The following is a 22,002-nucleotide window of genomic DNA, read 5'->3' as shown; positions in this document are numbered from 1 at the left end:
AAATGATGTTGCAGAAACATTGCAAGGTACAAAATAATTTGTGACCGAATTTTGGAAAACCATCGATATACACACAAGAGTACTTTTGTAATAAAACACATTTAAAAACTATACGTAAAAAACGCAAGCTCCAGAAAAAACTACGCAAGTTTTTATCGCCTCACTGGTGGGCGAATTAAGCCTCCAATGGATAAATCCTGGGAATCATCGTGTTCGCCTGTCCATAGGGAGTACAAAAATCTTTGTTTCATCTCCATACACAAAAAGTTTCCAAAGGTACAGACGTTTGTTTACGTTGCGGTGACGAAAGAATTTACCGACAATCGTTTTTCAGTGAATTTGCCTTCCTTCTCGAACAAAGAAACATGCCTGGGGGAAAACTATACCTTGGTGGATGCACAAATTCATGGCGAACACAATGAGCCAAGATTCAGTTCCGTACGTCGTTGTATCAGTAAGTTATGATGGTTTATGTAAGCACCTGTAGATTCTTTTCTCGATAGCTTCTGTACATATCAAATTATTTGCTTGTTTGGCTGTCTAGTGCTGTATTTCCAACGCTGTTTAACTTAGGAAGCTGAAACTTTGCTAGTCCATTCCTCTGTCCCTGTAGAAAACAAAGAACAAATAAAATGCATTTTGAAAATTGTGCGGATATCGACGGTTTTCTAAAATTAGGTCACATTTTGCTGTTAAAGCCCTCTAAACAAATTCTTGATAAAATTACACTATAAATGCTACCTAAATGCTACCAAGATGCTACACTCTACATAATGCTATTGCTGGACAGTATATGATTTTTTAATATCATAATTATGTCATGGCAAAATTTATTCACAATATGAATAATGCAGTATTATACATCATGATTATACATCTATACCAATATTAATTTTTAATATGCATGCTTAGTTGATGGTTTGTCAAGTATGCACTATGCTGTATACATTACACAGGAACATGGCCACATAGCACACAAATTAATATGCGCTGTATAGCTAATGGTATCAAATGCATTTGATTTACTGAGAATCACAAAAAAGACTTGTTGATTTGCATATTGTCAAGTTACGGTACTTGGTTTTCAAGTTCACTAACAATTTAATCTACTGTTTCATCTACTGCATTAATCACAGAGGCTCTTTGATCTAATACTCTTCTCTGGCACTGGCCTACTGCAAGCTACAGTAGCACCTTTTACAATGGTAGGAAAGTGTTACCAGAATGCCTGATAGTATGACAACTCTGTTGATGTGGGTGACATACGGGTGTGACAAGAGTCCTGACGAAACTGGAGATACCACACATTGTGCTGATTATAGATCACATCCACTCTATCATGATATAATTTCTATAGCTATCATATTGTGACATAGAATAACTAAGCCATAATATGTCGTACAGTATATCAGCTACTGTACATCGCCCAGCACTACATAATACACTATTTGCAATTCAATAACCAACAGTAAAATCTGTCACTTTCAGCCCTTGGCCTTAATAAGCAGGTGGCTACTATAACAGGAGGGTTAGTATATACAGTATTTTTCACTTGGGAAATCTGTTTAGGACGTGGGCAGTTCTATACAGCTGATCCCTAAGACAGGTTCTGTTCTAGCAACATTTTTTTGGCTCAACTGGCCATTCAACTATTTTCAGTATCAGGTTACTCAGTCACATTTGTAATTTGATTATAATTATTGAAATACATATCATTACATTTTCAATTGAAATATTCACATGTACTTATTATGTACACTACTTTGCATTCAAGAAAATCATGTCTATGAACTTGTGCATAGCTTTTCAATGTACAGAAACGTATGCACTTTCTACATACACTGTACTGTACATCTGCTGTAGATCAATGATAATGGAGTTATCAGTTTTGGAAGTCGTTATAATGTTCGTACTCCTCTGTCATTACCTCTGAGTGAAAATAGTAAGATTATTGCACCATACTGGGCTGATGTTGACACAAGAGGAACTGGAAATATTTACTATCGTCAGACCACTGATTCTAGTCTCCTTGCTAGAGCAACCAGTGAAATAAGAGCAGCTTTTCCTATGTCTCAGAATGTAACAATACAAAATTTGCTGATTGCTACTTGGTACAGGGTTGGCTACTACTATCAAAGTTTTGATAAGGTAAGATAAAACATCTCACATAATACTGTTATTTAGAGTGACATACTGTATATAATGTTACTTAAATTGTGACATTACAAATTAATCAACATACTATCATTGCAGCCATTTCTTGGCCCACATCTAAACTTCTTTACTGAATTCTCTTCTCTATCAAGCTGAACTTTCTACAGGGTGATTTGTTTGTAGCTAAACTCTCCTCCAGGTGATTGATTTGTAGCTGAAATCTCTATGGAGTAATTAGTTTGTAGCTGGACTCTCTACTGTGTGACTTGTTTGTAGATGACTCTCTAAAGTGTCATTTTTTTTTGTAGCTAAATTCTCTACAGGGTGACCTGTTTGTAGCTGAATTCCACAGGTGAGACATTTCTAGGATGACTTGCTTGTAGCTGAACTCTCTCTTTTCGGTGATTTGTTTGTAGCTGAATTCTCTACATGGTGATTTACTTGTAGCTGAATGCTCTACAGGGTGACTTGTTCATAATTGAACTCTCTATATGGTGATTTACCTGTAGCTGAACTCTGTACTGGGTGACTTGTTCGTAGTTGAACTCTGTACAGGTGTTATAAGCATGTATGTACTGTATGTAAGCATTCAATGGATGTATGTACAGATTTGTCTTCTCTGTACATGCATGTATGTAGTAAAAATCTGTTGGCTTGTTTAGACCAACACATTCCAGTGTGTACTGGCCACTAGTGGAGTGGAGTCATTTGCGATATTCCTATATGCTGATGAGAGAATGCAATGGACTACCGGTAGTAATTCTGGTGGATTTAGAGGACTTGGAGGAACTGAAGCTCTAGCAGGAGTTAATGCTGGTGATGGTTATAACTCTTATACTATTCCTGGATCACAAACTCCCAGTATTATAAATATTACACAGACCAGCAATGTAGGCATACCAGGAGTATGGATGTACAACTTGAAATGTATGTACTATAATTATGTATATTCACTGTCATCTGCGTGGCGTATTGTATGTGTACATTTGGTGATGTGAGTATTATCCATAGGGGCATAGGGAGGGCAGTTTCCTGGGGTTCCAGAAACCCAATTAAATCAGAAAACAATGCCTAACTATCATAGCTTCGTGGCACAAAACACTGAAAAAGACAAGAACAGTACAGTATAGCAGTGTAACAGGAATTTCTTTGGAAATAAAATTATAATAATGATTCAGTGTATACATGACAAAGAAGAAATCTCTCTAAAGGTCAAGATTTCCTAATAGACCAGTCAAGTGTAATCTAAATCAAAAGTGATTGCAACATTCATAGAATTCCATAGCAGAATATTTCTTTAAAATGGCATCTAAATAAATGTAGGATTAAGGAACAATTGCTAAGACTTCAAGTTTAGTATAACTACATAGATCTAGAGATTTTATTTTCAACTGGAGAATTTGTGTATGCATTTACAATTACTACCTATATCTCATTACCCTAGTTTGGTACTGTCCACCCATTCACAAAAAGTAAGGTTCTGGTGAAATCCAGATAATTTCTAATGCTCAAATTTGGCAGTAGCCAATTAATGCGTACCAATGACATTTACACACAGATCGCCTTGGCAATGCAATGCTTTTGTTCAAATTGAAGGACAACCATTTGACGTAACCAGCAGTTATGTATGCTGTCTAATTGAATTCCTTTTGAAATGATTTGGTATCTATATTTCACCAGACCCTTACTTTTTGTGAAGGGGTGGTCAGAGCCAGACTACCATTACTCCACACTAGCATAAACTTAAAGGACTTAAAATTAATGTTGTTAAGCATTAATTTATTGAATTTCTTACATCATCTTTGGGATCATGAATGTAGCAAACTTTAACTAATTTTCATAGTCTGTCAGCATAATTATGGGGGATGCACCCTTAGACATCTGCATCTCCAACTAACTACTAAACTACTTAAATCTGGAACCACAAAGAAGTCCTGTCTATGCCCCTGATTCAATTGAACATTATTTTGCAGGCTATAGAGCTGCCTTCATGTTACAAACTACAAACTATAAACCTGTATAAATATGTTTACAAATTGTTTTTCTAAAAGCATAACCAATTGAGGAATTAAGACCTACAGTACTATTGTTTGCAGGGGAAAGTTATTGGAGGCAGTATAGAAATTTGGAATGTGACAATTTTGCCAGAATAGTTTTTGGAATAATAGAATGGCAATAGTATTTAGCAAACGTCTGGCATAACAGGACAAAACATGAGCAAAGTGCTCTTGTACTTCAGAAAACTGAAAGCCTAAACACACTAAATTAGGTACAATGATGTAGACAAGACATGATTAACTGATCCCTAACACAATTAAAATAATGAATTTTCACTTGCTACGAATTATTTATCGTGAAATAATCAGCGTATACAGTGTCAAGTCTCGGTAGCTAGTATGTTGCTATGAAATTGTTACCACCTTTAATAAGCTAAGTTTATATTGAATACAGTAGTACATAGTAAGATTTTAAAACCAAACTATTTGAAATACGGTTATCACTGGTGACACTTGTCTATATGTTACAAATGTTATACTTTTCTATAATTGTTACAGCTGTCAATGCCTGTGAGACTCAAAATGATGCGACATGTGTATCAGAGGTGGGTAATGTTGTAATGACAAAGTTATTCATGATGTGAATGTTGAAATGTGTTCAATTTATACCACATTTATAATAAAAATATGTGACCAAATTTGACAAAACAGGACTTCCACACACATCCACTTTTATGACTTTGAAGCACCTTAGCTCAATGTAGGAGTATGCCATTCAACCTGGTATTTTAGGAGAATTGTATGAAAATTTTAGGTCAATAGCTTACTGAGTAGTCAAATTACAGTTGGTTAAAGTCAGATAATTGGATGTGTGTGGTTATCAAATTCAGTCACATAATAATGTCTGCATGAATTATAACAATAACAGTACATACATGTTTCCAATACTACAATTTGATGTAATGTTGTGATTTGTTTTTGTCATTTTATTTTACAGTTTTATCCTTTTGGAAATGATAATGGTGATGCTGTCTTACCCTATCCTTCTGTCGGTGAAGGAAGTTCACCATCCATAACGTTGTCAGAAGATTTTGTGTTTTTCAATCAAGTTGTCAGGACAACATATGTATGTTGATATCACCGACACTGTATGAAAATTGTTGTTCATAAAAAGTGGGAAATAAATTATAATTTTTAAGGACTGTACAGTAGTAATAAACTGTACTGAAACAAGGGTGGTCAGATACACCTGCAGCCATACTACATAGTATGTACATAGATATTTAGAAACAGCATTTGTGTAGCCACAGGGATCAAATATTTGACCACAATTGTTTCAGTAGCTTTTATTGTTGCGATCCTCGATAAAAAATAAAGTTCTAATTTGTACTTACACTTGACAATGTCTGTTAATTTTTTTTGCATATTAATTTATAATTAACAAAGAACAGAATGGCACCAAAATATTATGCCATAGATCACTTGGCTAATGTGTACTTCAAATTAGTTTGTAAAACAGCCATTTCACTTCAGATTTTGTTGTGTTCAGCCAAGATCAACCTATCTGTTGCAGAATTTTGCATATAAACAACAATGCATTTGTAGTTACTGTACTCTGCTCACTTCAATTGTAAGAATGCAGTGTAAAATTTATGAGCAATTCTGTTATAGTTTTACTTAAGGTTACGGGATACTGAGCAACTGTCAAACAAAAATTTTATTACATAATTAAGGCGGGCTTGGTGTTGTTGTGTTGTGTATCAGGCTTAAATTGTTGGGAGAATCATAACGTGCTGACTGGACAGGTACAAGGTACAAGAAAACACACGTAACAGTCAAGATAACATAGATACAACACACTTAGCAACTGGCGCACCTGTAAGTGCATGCAATGTTTTGCTGACTAATGGCGATATTTTCCTGAACCAAAAATCAGGACTGTCAAACTAGCTGTTAACATTTTGTATAAGCAGATTACTAGTTTGGCTTCTTGTCTAGGTCCTGACGGAGCCATTTGTTAGAAATAATGTTTCTAGTGCTTGTGATATCAATTTAAAAATTAATTTTGTGACCACAGTGTCTTGCATTAGGCCATATTGTAGTCATATTTCAGCAACTATACACATTATTCACAAATCCTCTTGTCAGTCCCTCACAAGTGATGTTCTTCAAATCTTAGAATTGTTAGTAAGTTCTCATGGTTCTTCATTGGTCTGATTTTTGGTTCATAGTTTTCACTAATTGGCATGGGGACAACTCATGTTTCCATAACAACATTTGAATTCCATGTTGATTAATGAGAAGTTAAGAATGCATAAATATTTGATAACAATGCGTTAAGAAAAATCAAACCCCTAATCATGAAAAATGATTGATAGTGTATATGTGGGGTTACAGTATCCCGTAACCTTAAGAGCTAAAAAAACTTTTGATGCTTTACCCAAGGTGATGATTGTTAGCAGTAGTCTTAAGGCATAATACTATTGGTTAGTCAGTTGTTTTTGAATAATAACTTTGAAAGCACGAACCTCCATGATCACACTGTATACCATGTGGTATTTTATTTATATGTGTGCATTTTGCATGTTGTCACAGGTCAATGATAATGGAGTTATCAGTTTTGGCAGTCGTTATAATGTTCGTACTCCTCTGTCATTACCTCTGAGTGGGAGTAACAAGATTATTGCACCATACTGGGCTGATGTTGACACCAGAGGAACTGGAGATATCTACTATCGTCAGACCACTGATCCTAGTCTCCTTGCTAGAGCAACCAGTGAAATAAGAACAGCTTTTCCAAGGTCTCTAAATAACACGATCTCTAACCTGTTGATAGCCACATGGGACAGAGTTGGTTATTATTATAGAAACACTGACAAGGTAATTGTGTAGTGTGCAGGAGCAGATCCAGGGATGAACAAGAGCCGTAGTCTTCCCTGAATGTCACACATTGAAATTACTATACTTTTACTATAATTTTACTAAAATGACATTATTTTATTTATTTTTTATTTATTAAGGCTTTACAGCATAAATGCTGAGGTCTGTAGAATATCTGTTCCTACAGCCTGTTTAAAGTTGTTACATGAAGTATGTTTGGAAAGATTGAGAAAGGAGAAAAAATCCATGACTGGACCTGTGTAGCCTTGAACCTGCAGCCATCTGTATTCTAAGATTCTAAGATGTAGGGGGGTGTGGTGCACTTGCTCCTTGTGTACCTCTGGTTCTGCTCCTTGTACATATAGTTATGTTTAACTTTTGTTTATAATATTATTCATATATACATGTCTTTATTTATATCTGTTTTATCAATATCGTCATGTTATAGTGCTACTATTAAGGTGTACTACCACAAAATTATTCACTCGTGCAAATACAATAGATAATAATGTGCACTAACAGTATGGATGCAGTCATAATTTTGGGAAGAAAAGGCATTATATAAGAATCAGGCATTATGCTGGCATTTTGTGTAACTGTACTGTATTGGTTAGGCAGAATGAAAACCCAAATTGTAACAGAGTATCCAAAAACACTCTTCTGATAAGTTGTTATAAAATTTTGATTTTATTCTGTGTAATATTCTACTAACTGATTAACTCCAAGATGCCTTCAGACAAGCAAAGCTCAATAATTAATAGCTAAGGCTTTTTCATTGCTAGACGTTGCTTCAGCCTGACAGGTGCTTTTAGCACACTGCGGTTTGTACAATGCATGCATCATGGACTTACCTTTCTTCTCCTCTGTGTCCAATTTCTTTTTGCTGACAACATAAGGTGCTGATTCGTGGTAGTGCATGATGATGCACTTCTCATACTGTACTTTGTTTGTAATGCTGTGTAACAGGCTGAACATATGTAGCTGAAAACGAAGAGTAATGGTCGATTTACTTTTTCAGTAATTAATGGTTGGGAGTGTATTCAGATGCAAAATTAAGAGCCATTCTTTATTTTGAAGTGGTATGTGGTAGTTCATCAGTCATAATTATGAAAGTAAAAATGAACAAACAACAAATACAATGAAAATTTTGGAATGCCATGACTAAATTATGGATTAATTGTTCATAGTATATTTGTAGGTGTAGGTAATCTCCCTTGTTTCAGAATTTGAGGAAAACAGGAACAGGATGGAAGGTGGAAACCGGAATGACCCACGAAAAATGCCTGATAAATGTCATCATGCAACATACAGGTTGGATTTTGCAGCACAAAAGGTTTCTTTGCAGCATTGTTTGGACAAATTTAGCACAACAATTGAAACAATCTAATAGAGTGGTCACCTGCATTTAAATACTCTAATAAAACAATCAGGAAAATCCTGCTATCTATCCCACATTGGTGGCCTGTTGCTATAACTGTCATAGATTAGGTATATAGACTAGCTAAGTTACTGACATTGAAAGTGTTAGTTAGTTAGTAGTTACTCCCTTGAAATCATTAAGTTAAACCATTACAGTTGCAAAGGTTTCTAATTAGCTGACGGCGCCTGCATATAGATGTGAGAGGTTGCACCTGGAAAGTCACATGATGAATGTATGGTAGCTGCAGTATGTGTAGGGAGAATATGACTCCAATGAGAAAAGTAAGCAGTCATGTATGCATGGGGACTCCTCTTGGAGCCAATTCAACTTGACAAGCATGTATATATTAGTATTGCTTACATACTCCTATCATAACTTCTTATCTGGAAACAGGAGGTACAGTTTTGATGCCTATGCCAGGCACTGTTTAACTAGAGTAATCTCAGTTTTCAACAGTATTAATTTATAGTTAAATATTTTCGGTTTTAAAGGAATAGTTAACTTTCAATATTGATGACTTAGATAGTCTATATACCTATAATCGATGACAACTATAATCCATCAATTCAGAGGCCATCAATTTAGGTGCCTGGTGCGATATTTAATAAAACATTCTTGACTGCTCTATTAGAGTATTTTAATTTTTATACAGGTGACTGCTCTATTAGAATGTTTTGATCGTTTTAGCAAAAGGATCCAAACAATGCTGCAAAGAATCATAGTGCTGTAAAATCCAAACTGTATATTGCATGATGACCTTTATCAGGATTTTCCATGGGTCATTCCTGTTCCCACTTTACGTTCCTGTTCCATTTCCGTTTTCCTCAAATTCTACTTACTCCTTGTTTCACTACTTTTCATTTCTTTGATCCCTAATATTCCTAATTATTTTTACTTGTACTTGTTATACAGTATAAAGGCAATGTATGCCTCAGGGATGTAGCAACAAAATTTAAAGTGAGGAGGCTAAGTAGGGTGGTTGATGGTTGAAACAATTTGAGCAATGTGCAATGCTCACTCAACATGTGGAACATGCATGAGGTTTGTATCTGATTTGTAAACACGACACCCAAGGGTCTGAAAATGGGTGTGTTATAACTGATTTGTGATATGGGGTGTCTGCAGGTCATAGCAACCAATTTGTAACCCGAAAGGTACAAGAAAGTAAGGCTACTCTATTGGCTACCACTGCACACTGTTCATAAGGAATGATTTTACTCACTACTTACTGTCTTGATGGTTAGTTAGCTAGTTTATTCATTGGTAGCGGCACATTTCCCATGCGCAAGTGCAAGATGTATATCAATGCCAATTATTCCAGCCATTGTACTGCTTCACATCATTTATATGGGTGTAGATGAAGTGTGTGATATTCATTGTTGAGTAGTCTTGGTTAGCTTAATTTTTGGCAAATGAGAGTATGGTGTGCAGATACAAACTCAGCTCAGCAGTTGTACTGCTTCCCATTTATTCAGACGCATGAGTGCTGTATGTTTATTTATTCCAGAGCGATTCACCCGCTTGTCAGTCCTTGATGTATTGGCTAAATTCTTTATCTTGTATTGTGACCTCCTATGTTGATCTAGTGTTTGGTTTCATTTGATATCTTTGAACTAATAAGTGGCCAGACTGTGTGGCCTAAAGGAGGTACATAACCATGTTACAATTACTTGTAAACTGGTTTACAAATAATTTGTAGCACTGGCGGCAGCCTTTGATCTGCCCATGAACCATAATTAAAGTATGTATGTATGTATGTATGTATGTATGTATGTATGTACCGTACGCAAGGAAATTTTTACATAAAAAATTTGATGAATTCAGACTTCAGCAGATTTGACAAATAAAATGTTGACAAAAATCAAGAAATTGTATGTAAACCTGTACTTTTAAGGGCGCTTATAAACATTTGACAAATTTAAATTTGATGAATTAAACCGATTCGTCAAATTCGTCAAATTTTTTGACGTCAAAATTTCCTTGCGTACGGTATGTATGTATGTATGTATGTATGTATGTATGTATGTATGTATGTATGTATGTATGTATATATGTATGTATGCACAGGTTTATCTTATCTACGTACAGTATACATGTAGTAAAACTTTGTTGGTTTGTTTAGACCAACACATTCCAGTGTGTACTAGCCACTAGTGGAGTTGAGTCATTTGTAATATTCCTATATGCCGTTGGGAGGATACAATGGACTACTGGTAGTAACTCTGGTGGATATAGGGGACTCGGTGGAACTGAAGCTCTAGCAGGAATTAATGCTGGTGATGGTTACAACTCTTATACTATTCCTGGATCACAAACTCCCAGCATTATTAATATCACACAGACCAGTAATGTAGGCTTACCAGGAATATGGATATATAACTTTAAATGTATGTACCATATGTATAACACATTGTCACCCGCATGGCCATTATTGCTTTTGTATGTATACATTTAGTTGTGTGAACAACATGGCATGATCCACAGGGTCATTAGGAGAGTGGTTTCCTTGGGCTTCTGAAACCCTACACTGCAATAACTGAAGTGTCCTCCGGACACCAAAATGTCCCAATACAGACACCATTAGTGTCTGTTTGTGTCCTTGGACACACCAGGTTTTACAACGTAATGGTGTCTGTATTGGGACATTTGGTGTCGGGAAGAAACTTCAGTTCTTGCAGTGTAATGGAATTTAAACTTGCAAGCTTGCAGCAGAAACACCAAACTATCATTGTTTGGCAACACAAAGCACAGAAACAGACAAGAATATATACAGTTGTAAGCATCTGGCATAGGTCAAAACACCAGCAAAGTGCTCTTGTACTTCAGAAACTGAAAGTATAAACACATCAAATTTGGTTAATTAATACAGTGATGAAACAAGGACATGATTAATTATATAAGTCATCCCTAACAGAATTAAATCAATTTTCACTTACTACATCAGTGTATAGAACTTAAAGTTTTCCAGAAAAGTTTAGTCAGTAGTTACTGTAGTATAGCTGTGAATATACATGTACTACAGTAACTACTGAATAAACTTTAATTTGAAAAGCCAAACCAAGATTAATGAACTGTAATAATAATATGTATTTTTTAAAACCAAACTATTTACAAAATGTTTATCACTGGTAAAACATGTTATGCACTTTCTACATGTAATGTATTGTATTACAAATAATATTATATCTTTGTGTAATTTTTACAGCTGTCAATGCCTGTGAGACTCAAAATAATGTGACATGTGTATCAGAGGTGGGTAGTGTTGTAATGGCAAAGTTATTAATGATGTGAAGATTTTTGCTGTTAAAATATATTAAAATTCAATTTGCTCCAAATCAGCTGGATCTGTATTAGTAATTACAGCCATATAATTCTTGTGGCCTGTGTATAGCATAAAAGTGAAATATTTTTATATACTGATCATTCCAAAAAATTACATTATCATACACTTACTGTAGTGCGTATTGCACTTCTAGAACTCCTTAGTATAGCTGTGTGCATTTCTAACACTTCAATTTCATGTATTCAGTGTTGTGATTTGTCTATATTTTACAGTTTTATCCTTTTGGAAATGATAATGGTGATGCTGTCTTACCCTATCCTTCTGTCGGTGAAGGAAGTTCACCACCCATAACATTGTCAGAAGATTTTGTGTTTTTCAATCAAGTTGTCAGGACAACATATGTATGTTGATATCACCGACACTGTATGAAAATTTGTGGTTGCTAAAATGTGGGAATATAAATTAGGATTGTTAAGTTTGGGAAGGACTGTATTAATAGATGAACTGAAACTAGAGTGGTCACCTACACCTATAGCCATACTACATAGTACGTACTGACAATGCTCATTATAATGTCTCTTACATGATCTGTCAAAATGACAGACCGATATGTAATGATCAGCCACTGGCACATAATAGTAACAGTCTACATAATATATACACAGTGTATTTTTAAATGCTTATTTTGATAGGTAATAATGTCAGACCATTTTTAATATGGTCAGTCATTGTGACTTTTGGGTTGGAAAATGACAGATGACAGGCTGTTATTTTCAGCTCTGCATACATAGATATTTAGCAATGGTATTTGTATAGCCATGACTGAAGTATGGATCAAATATTTGGCCACCATTGTTTCAGTACTTTTTATTGCTGTGATCCTTAATAAAAAATAAAGTTCTAATTTGTACTTACACATGACAATGTGTGTTAACATTTTTGCATATTAATTTATAATTAACAAAGAATAGAATGGCACCAGAATATTAGGCCATAGATCACTTGGCAAATGTGTACTTCAAATTATTACATACCTGCAAGTGAAACAGCCATTCATGTCAGATTTTGCTGTATTCAGCCAGGAAACCTATAGCTGTTGCAGAGTTTTAAATATGGAGAACAATACTCGAAGCATGTTTGTAGTTACTGTACTCTATTTACTAGAGGTGTGCGATGACAAATTTAGACATACTTCAATATTTCCTTTTACACTTATCTCGATTACCTAAAATGTCTAGATAATTGAAACAAGTATTTACTTTAGTTAACTGCCAATAATGTAGCAATTTGAAGAGAATATGAAGTGTAAAATGTTAGTTTTATCACTGTGTCATCAGATATTCTTTGGTATAAAATTAATTTACAGGAAGTTTACTATTATTTAGATAAATAAACTTATCATCCTTATCTCGATAAGTCTTATGATATCTCAATAATCGGATATATCTAGATAAATATGCAGTAGAGGTGCCTCTACTGCTTACTTCAATTGTAAGAATGAGGTGAAAGAAATTTCAATTTTGGTTTTACTTGAGAACTAAAAAGCTTTAACCCAAGGAAATGGGACACAGCAAAAGACAAGGGTATATGCATGATGTAATAACTATACACCTTTTACATGTGCGTAATGCACAACAAAATATAAAAACTTTTTTCATGCATTGTAACAGTATATGAAAGGGTATGGATCAAACCAAAGCTATGTTTAACAGTGACAAGTGTTAGTTCATATACCATAATATTTATTGGTTAGTCAGTTGTTTCTGATTGATAAACTTAAGTCTTTGGTGGGAAAGCATGAACCTCCACGATCACACTGTATACAATTTGGTATTACTGTACATTTTACGTAAATGTGCATGTTTGTCACAGGTCAATGATAATGGAGTTATCAGTTTTGGAAGTCGTTATAATGTTCGTACTCCTCTGTCATTACCTCTGAGTGGGAGTAACAAGATCATTGCACCATACTGGGCTGATGTTGACACCAGAGGAACTGGAGATATCTATTATCGTCAGACCACTGATCCTAGTCTCCTTGCTAGAGCAACCAGTGAAATAAGAGCAGCTTTTCCAAGGTCTCTAAACAACACAATCTCTAACCTGTTAATAGCCACATGGGACAGAGTTGGTTATTATTATAGAAATACTGACAAGGTAATTGTGTAGTGTACAGGAGCAGATCCAGGGATTGATAAGAGCCTTAGTCTTCCCTGAACTAAAACTACTATAATTTTACTAAAAGTGATTTATTCTAAGATGTAGGGGTGTGTGGTGCACTTGCTCTTGCTCCTTGTTGTGCTCCTTGACGATAATATTTAACTTTCATTTATAATTATTATTCATACACATCTTTAGTTAAATCTTTCTATTAACACCTTCTTAATTAGTGCTAGTATTAAGATGTACTACCACAAGAAAATTATATACTTATACAAACACAGTAGATTAATGAGCACTTATTGTATGAATTCACTCGATTCAGTGATAATATTAGTATAATTTTGGGAAGAAGAAACATTTCATTGAAAGCAGGCATTATGCTGGCAATTTGTACATGCAGTTATAGGAAAAATTGGTATACATAGAGATTGAAATATTCTAATAGAGCAGTCAAAATTTCAGTAGAAACTCATACAGCAACAAAATGCAGTAATAAAGCAGCTAAGTAGAATTATAAAACACGACCACAAAATGAAACGCTTTATAATACTACAGTAACCAGCCAAAAGAAAAAAATTAATAATAGAAGACCAGTTAAATTGTAGATTTATTAGTGAATTGTCTAATACAATCAGCTGACACAGTTAACAAAACTGGTTGCATACTTTTGGAAGAGTGAGCATTTCTAGTGAGCATATTAGGTGAATTTTCAGTGCTACTCAAAAGCATAATGCTCAAGTATATAGTGTAATACAGGTGGCAGTATTACTAACACTAACCTGATAAGATTACAGTAATCAAGACACACAATAGCGTGTAATGCAGCCAAGTACAGCTGATGTGGGCATGCAACAGACGAGTGTATAATAGGAAACAAGAAACCACCATTTTAACATATTCATAGCTCAATAGTGGCTGAATAGAAAGTAACCTTTTTTGCTATGGACAAAGGAGTGGTTAAAGGAGCATGCATAACTCATAATAGACATTAATTTTTCTTATTGTTAAGTTTTTGCTGTAGCATTTGTTTTTGATGTGTTCACTGTTTGTTTTATAATTAGTTTAAACTTCTTGTTGGCTGGTAAATGTACATAGGTAATGCAGTATTATGGATATACATGTAGCAGGCACAGTCTTTGCTTTCTTGCCAAGCAAAACTAGACAAGTGAAACTAAATGTGCATGTCTCTACAGCCGAGAGTATATAATGGAAGGGAGAGTGTCGAACTGCACTATAGGCTATGAAATAAAGTAACACGCATACCTTCATTTCATCTCGTAAACCTGACCGCTGTTGATTGCTCAGATTTAATACCTTGAATGTTTTGATGGGTGGTCCGCACAGAATCGCAATGGCTGAAATTCCACCTAGACATGTCACTTTCGCTATTAGAACTGTCAAAGCAAGGCAGGGGATGGCGACCGTGATGAAATCTCAAACAAAATCTCGACCTTCAATCATAATGAAACCTTGATGTTTGTTTTCCAGTTTAGCTGCTTGTGTCGTTCTCTTTGTACGGCGAGTTCCTCTGCGTGATGTGCCATACTTTCCTCGAGTACACTGTTCTTTCATTCAGTAACCACGTATACAAAGTGTGCCCACTCCACTTATAATTAGTCACCAATCAACACAAATCATCAAGTCATTTGAACGATGCCATATGACTTTACAGCTCATTTTCACAGCAAATAGCATAGTTCGACACTCTCCCTCCCCATTATATACTCTTGCTACAGCCAGAATAAGTGTGATTGTTCAGTTGACACCCATAGGGTATGATTTAATTAAATTACTTAAAATTCACCAAAGGTGTTGTTTATTTAGACCAACACATTCCAGTGTGTACTAGCCACTAGTGGAGTTGAGTCATTTGTAATGTTCCTATATGCTGATGGGAGAATACAATGGACTACTGGTAGTAGATCTGGTGGACTTGGTGGAACTGAAGCTCTAGCAGGAATTAATGGTGGAGATGGTGAAAATTTTGTGACCATTCCTGGATCACGAACATCTAGTATTATTAATATTGATAAGACAAGTAACATAGGTGTCCCAGGAGTTTGGATATTCAAAGTTGACTCAGGTAGACATATCATGTGTATTTTCTAATACTTGTTCTGTAAATTACTTATAATGGTGCATATCATAAAGTGATGCATGTTATGCATGCTGTAAGTTCATTAATGAGCTTCAAGTACTATCTATAATGCAAAAGCACAAGTTGCCACCATAATATAACACAATCCATGTTGGTTTTAATTTTAGAATAAGGCTAACTGTACATTGGTGGCTTGTCAAACGTCTTTCAACAGATACAGTATTTTCAACTACAGTAGTGGTTAAGAAATATCCGTGTACATGTAAGAGATGCATACTGCATTTTCGTTAACACAATTTCAACACAGCAGTGCTTTGTGTATAGCATTCTCCCCATAATAATAATTGTTTCTTGTAAGCATTAAATTCACAACCTTTCTTTTCACGTATTTATCAGTATTACTTAATGCAGTGTTAAATGGTAAAGAAAGTCAGTGTTAAACAATGTATATACTGTAGGTTGCAAGTAAATACAGTACTGTAGCCACCCTGTAATAACTACATTTTGTACTTTACAACAAAATTAATTACCAAATCCGCACTTCACCATGTCTAGCATTGTAATTGTTATTGTATGTCTCACCAGTAACAATAGTAGTCTGTATTCTTTTTAAAGTCACAACTGATATAATCCATAGATTATACTGTTTACAGTATGCAAAATCTTTTGTGTTATTATGATGTATAGTATACAGTTACATATTTGTGTACAGTAGTTTTACAATAATTTATATAATGTTTCTCCTTAACTCATAAACAGATACAGGTAGTTGTCAACAAGACCTCAGAACATGTCTGTCAGAGGTATGCAAATGTTGTAACATAATTTATCACACTTTAAAATTGTACTATGCATGGTTACAGTTGCTGCTAGACATCTTTTACATAATCTTTAATTTATTATAGTTTTATTCATACGGATCGGCACATGGTGATAGAACATTGTCATATCCTCTGGCTGGTGAAGGAAGTTCACCGATCATTACTTTAACTGAAAGTTTTGTCTTTTATAGACAAGTTATCAGAACAGTCTATGTACGTAGCTATGTAATAAATTTGTGTAAATATTGTACGTAGTTTGTGAAACTGTTTGTGTGTACATTTGAGTTGTAAAAACTTGTAATATACTTCTGTTCAGATCAATGACAATGGAGTTATCAGTTTTGGCAGTCGTTATAATGTTCGTACTCCACTTTCATTACCTCTGAGTGGATCTAATAAGATCATTGCACCATACTGGGCTGATGTTGACACCAGAGGAACTGGAAATATTTACTATCGTCAGACCACTGATTCTAGTTTCCTTGCTAGAGCAACCAGTGAAATACGAGCAGTCTTTCCTATGTCACAAAATGTCACAATCACAAACTTGTTAATTGCAACATGGGATAGAGTTGGCTATTACTATCAAAAAACTGATAAGGTATGGAATTAATTATCGTATATGTGTTATACAGTACTTACCAGTATTTGTTTTATTAGTATACCCATTTCAATTCTTCATAGACCAACACATTTCAGTGTGTACTAGCCACTAGTGGAGTTGAGTCATTTGTAATATTCCTATATGCTGATGGGAGAATGCAATGGACTACTGGTGACAACTCTGGTGGATATAGAGGACTTTATGGAACTGAAGCTCTAGCAGGAATTAATGCTGGTGATGGTGTTAATTTTGTAACCATTCCTGGATCACGAACTTCTAGCATCATTAATATTGATAGAACGAGCAACATCGGTATTTCAGGAGTTTGGATGTTTAGCCTTGCTTCAGGTAGCTATAGAATAAACATATATTTATAATATACTGTACCTTTTGTGGACAGTCCAATTGAACAGCCTTGATTCATCCCACAGCTGTGTAAAATCATACATTTTCATTTTTGTGGAAAACTCAAAGCATATCTATAGCATCACTGAAAAATAGTAATGGCTCCTTCAGACTCCTTTGACAGCTCCAATATTGTGTAGGTTTTAGTATTAGTATTATTAATGGACATTACAATATACAATTATAGGCTCAAGGCCTTTGAGTTTGTCAATATCCTGTTATAGTCCAATAACTATCAAAAGTCTATTCTTAAAGTCATTAAGATTGTTGGCTGTCACTTCATAATTTGGGAAGTTGTTCCAAGGGTTAATCACATGGATCAAAAAACTTTTCTGTCTTATTCTTAAATTTAAACAGTATAAAGTTGTGTTCTCTGGTCATTTTAAAAGTAGGATTACTGCATTTGATTAGTTTCATCCATAGCATCTACTGTGCAAGTAGCCAACAGCTACGTTTCCTGCCATTTTAGATCATTTTTAAGTCAAGGTTGGCTGTATCAGTAATAGTAATGGTGGGAAGGGGGTCAAGAGGGTGTTTATATTGCATAGCAATGAATTAGGCTAAATTATGGGCCATTCATGTATCAAAACTGGCTAAAATAAAAGGATACGTACTTAGTAGTAGAGTGGCTAAGCAACAAATTTTGATAAAATTGTTCACTTTGTGATAAAAGCACCAAATTTTCTGTGGAGGTAAAATAAATCATTTGAGATCATGGTCTTAGGGCATGTTTTGAAACTAGGTTATAAGCCAATTTCGAACTGGTCGGTAAACCATACAAGTGCACCTAAAATCTTTGTTTTGCTTCAACCACATGAATGTATTACAAATTTACAGGTGCAATCAGAAGATCTTTTAAAATGTGGAAAATAAACTGTTTTTAAACACTTCTATTGGAGCTAATATTTCAGTGTTAAAAGTACTGGCACAATCCAATAGAAATAATATATTAATTGTACATCTATGCCTTGCTTCTTAATATGGCAAGCTAATGACCTAGATGGACACCTCCCTTGATCAGCTTTTGGATATGACCATCCCTTGCTCGTCTATGCAGCAAAATGTCAAATATGTCAGCAGCAGTGCAATTTGTTGTCACGCCTTCCAGCTAAACCATTTTAGTTGAATTTTCACACACATGTCAGTAAACTATGAAAGTACAAACCTTAAGTAGGAAATCTGTTTATTGAGTTATAGCTAACACGACAGACAAATTCCTGACAAATTTCCCACTTTCCAAGCATAAATGGATTTGGCAGAACATCATGTCCTTTCAAAGCGCAAGGGGAAGCCTACTGTCTGAGCTATGCATGACTGTTTATTATAACAACCAGTTGGTTACTAGAAGTTGGTTACTAGGAGATGCTACATTCTTGCACACCAAGGAAGGGACCACAAATATACCAATACAAACCCTTCTGCTGTACTGAAACCCCACAATAGTAACAATATAGCAGTTTTGTGGCTGTGACATACAACACAAAGGCTACTTGGCAGCACAACCAGCAAAGACCATTGCATTTTGTCTATATATACACTGTACTGGTGTGTCCAGTCAACTACATGTTTGCCTGACCAACTACAAGTTAGTCAGGAAAGTTGTCCTGACAATTAAAATTCTAATCATAATCCCTGAAAGTATGCAGGAAAGGTGAGGGTTGATATTTTTGGCAGGAAAATGTAACCCCCATTGATCCTGCTATTATGCATTGTACTGTATACTGTATATGGTACAGTATGATAGCATTCACAATTGTACCATGAATGGCATAAAAGCTAATGCATATCAGTAATAATCTGCTTTCACAACTGTAGCTTGTAGCCATTCTAAAACTAAAAAATTTAATACTTAGGAAAAAGCATTGCCCACAAGATATTGTAGTTATACTGTTGTGCATTTCAGCAATTATATTGTTATTTATATACTGTAATGTTTGTAGGCATAATTGCAGATGATTGTCAGCCTGATATTAACACATGTATATCAGAAGTAAGCTGTATACAGTGTAGATACCATATGTATATGTACAGGGTACTTGCATGCATGTTCATTTGTCTGAATAAAGATGGAATACTCCAACATTAGTTGTGATCCTTCACATTCATAAAACTAGATGTGAGGAACATGATGTTGTCAGTAGAGAAAGAGATGCATATTTTGTATAGTTAATACTGTACTTTTGAGCATAAATATGTTGTTACACCATACCATTGTAACTATGATTCTTTATAATTTTAGTTTTACCCATTTGGATTTGTTAATAACGACACTGCTTTGTTAGCACTGTCTTTTGATGCTAATTCACCACAAATAACTTTATCCGAAGACTTCTATTTTTATGATGACTTGGTCAGGACAGCATATGTAAGTAACCTGATTAAAATATAATGTGTGTTTGTAAGTGTGTATATGTACACCATACTTATACCCACCTATTATGGTGAGCAACAAATCTCCCTATTGTTTTCAGATATACATACTGTACTTCATGCCTTTTAGTTAGGGGCAGAAAATGGAAGAACAGGAGCACTGCCCCCTCAATTCCTCCCCTCCTCCCACTTTGCAGGGTGGAAGGGAATTGTCCTTACTTTGCCTTTGGTCAGATGAAGCACAGAAACTATTGTGATCATTTTTATATGAGCTAATATACTTTACATTTATTTAGTAGGGCTTAATGGTCTGATCTGCCACAAGAATAGTTCTTGGTCATTTATAGAGGAAATCCAGAAAGACGACTATATACCTATTTTCACTTCTTGTTTTAGATAACTCCTTTATCAACATCCATAATATGAAATACATGTGCACAATGGGATTTATAGTGATAGAACAATTTTTGTGCTTCATAGCTTCTACCATGTTACAGACGATCTGCAAATATTCTTTGTCAATGCCATGCATGGCTTGAACTGTATAATTTTACACCTGAAAAGTTATGCAACATTTTTCTAGGCTTTTTGTAGTTTCAAAGCCAACTTCTTCTAGTTGCATATAAGCACTTCCTGTAGGTGTATTTTGTGTCATTCAAAGCTACAAGAAAAAGTATCACATTATCTAGATATACTGTACTGAAAGTACAAACATGTGATCTTCTTTGAAGTCTCCCAGTATTAGTTCACTGCATCAGACTTTGGAATAGAGCAGGTGCATTTGTGAAGCAAATTGGCATCAAACTGAGTGGTGAAGACCAACAGACCAACATAAATGGTAATTAGGTAATAAATAATGTTCTCTTATGATCTTATAGGAACCTTACCCTGACAATAACCAGACTTCAAATCTAAAGTAATGAAACACTTGAATAGGCCCAACTTATCTAAAAGTCGTCTATCCGGGCATTGGGAAGGAGCCATTTACCATGTAGAAGTCAAAAGTTATCCAACCTACATATATACCACTTTGGTGTGGGCGTTCAAAGGTACTGCTCAGAATTTGACTCGCATATTGTCCGGGAAATATCATGGAAATGCAGTTTGCTCATGGCTTTGATGCCCAACCAGTTCAAAAAGATGATCTGTTTTGACTTATTATATTGAGCGACATGGAGCGTTTTATTGTGGGTTTGCATTTACAGGTCAGGCTAGGCTCAGTGTAATTGCTAAGTTTTGACTAGTTTATAGTTACTAAATGACAAATTATCAGTAAAATAATCATTTGGCAATGTGTGGATGCATATTTCTATCCACCGCATGCCAACCATTGCCATGGAACAACACAAAGAAGACAACTAGATTTAAATAGGTAAGTAACTCATAGTCCTAAAATTATACTTAACTTAATATAATAACCTACTTATTGTCCCAATAGTGAAGTTAGTATTATGTACTATATAAAATGCTAAAACAAAAAAAAATGATCCCACAATCAAATTTTTTCTGGCACTGTGTGTAAAGCATTTCTAATGGCTATTAGCCCACACTATTAAAACCACTATTGATCATCAGATACTGATGTATAAATGAAACAGGGTGAGTGCTCAATGATATATCCAGTTCATTATATCGAAACATGTTTTGGTGACCGAAAGATTTGTCATTGGAATATAGTTCTTTCACCCATCAGGTGAGCATTCCTAGAGTGATATATACATGTACATGTACCACTCAGTGTGGGAAGTTCAAAGGAACCACCAGTGCCATAATTTGTATGTGGCACTGATTGCAGTGCAATATACAG

At 35.0% G+C, this 22,002-nt stretch overlaps 1 protein-coding gene across 3 annotated transcripts in view; it reads left to right on the top strand.

Annotated features, from left to right (window-relative positions):
* Positions 1-22,002, top strand: part of LOC136265857 (uncharacterized) — a 425,715-nt gene that overhangs the window by 83,361 nt on the left and 320,352 nt on the right. For all 3 annotated transcript variants that reach the window (XM_066060794.1, XM_066060798.1, XM_066060806.1), the window contains exons 34-49: positions 1,864-2,148; positions 2,817-3,081; positions 4,710-4,756; positions 5,149-5,277; positions 6,747-7,031; positions 10,574-10,838; positions 11,657-11,703; positions 12,007-12,135; positions 13,607-13,891; positions 15,722-15,980; positions 16,755-16,798; positions 16,901-17,029; positions 17,133-17,417; positions 17,501-17,768; positions 19,766-19,815; positions 20,065-20,190. In XM_066060794.1, coding sequence (XP_065916866.1) covers positions 1,864-2,148; positions 2,817-3,081; positions 4,710-4,756; positions 5,149-5,277; positions 6,747-7,031; positions 10,574-10,838; positions 11,657-11,703; positions 12,007-12,135; positions 13,607-13,891; positions 15,722-15,980; positions 16,755-16,798; positions 16,901-17,029; positions 17,133-17,417; positions 17,501-17,768; positions 19,766-19,815; positions 20,065-20,190 — 2,898 coding nt within the window. The remainder of the gene's footprint in view (positions 1-1,863; positions 2,149-2,816; positions 3,082-4,709; positions 4,757-5,148; positions 5,278-6,746; positions 7,032-10,573; positions 10,839-11,656; positions 11,704-12,006; positions 12,136-13,606; positions 13,892-15,721; positions 15,981-16,754; positions 16,799-16,900; positions 17,030-17,132; positions 17,418-17,500; positions 17,769-19,765; positions 19,816-20,064; positions 20,191-22,002) is intronic.

Source organism: Dysidea avara, chromosome 1, assembly GCF_963678975.1.
Source record: "Dysidea avara chromosome 1, odDysAvar1.4, whole genome shotgun sequence".
In the NCBI taxonomy this organism is placed as follows: domain Eukaryota; kingdom Metazoa; phylum Porifera; class Demospongiae; order Dictyoceratida; family Dysideidae; genus Dysidea; species Dysidea avara.
Note: the sequence above shows the minus strand (reverse complement) of the source record. Positions and strands in the feature narration are given on the sequence as shown.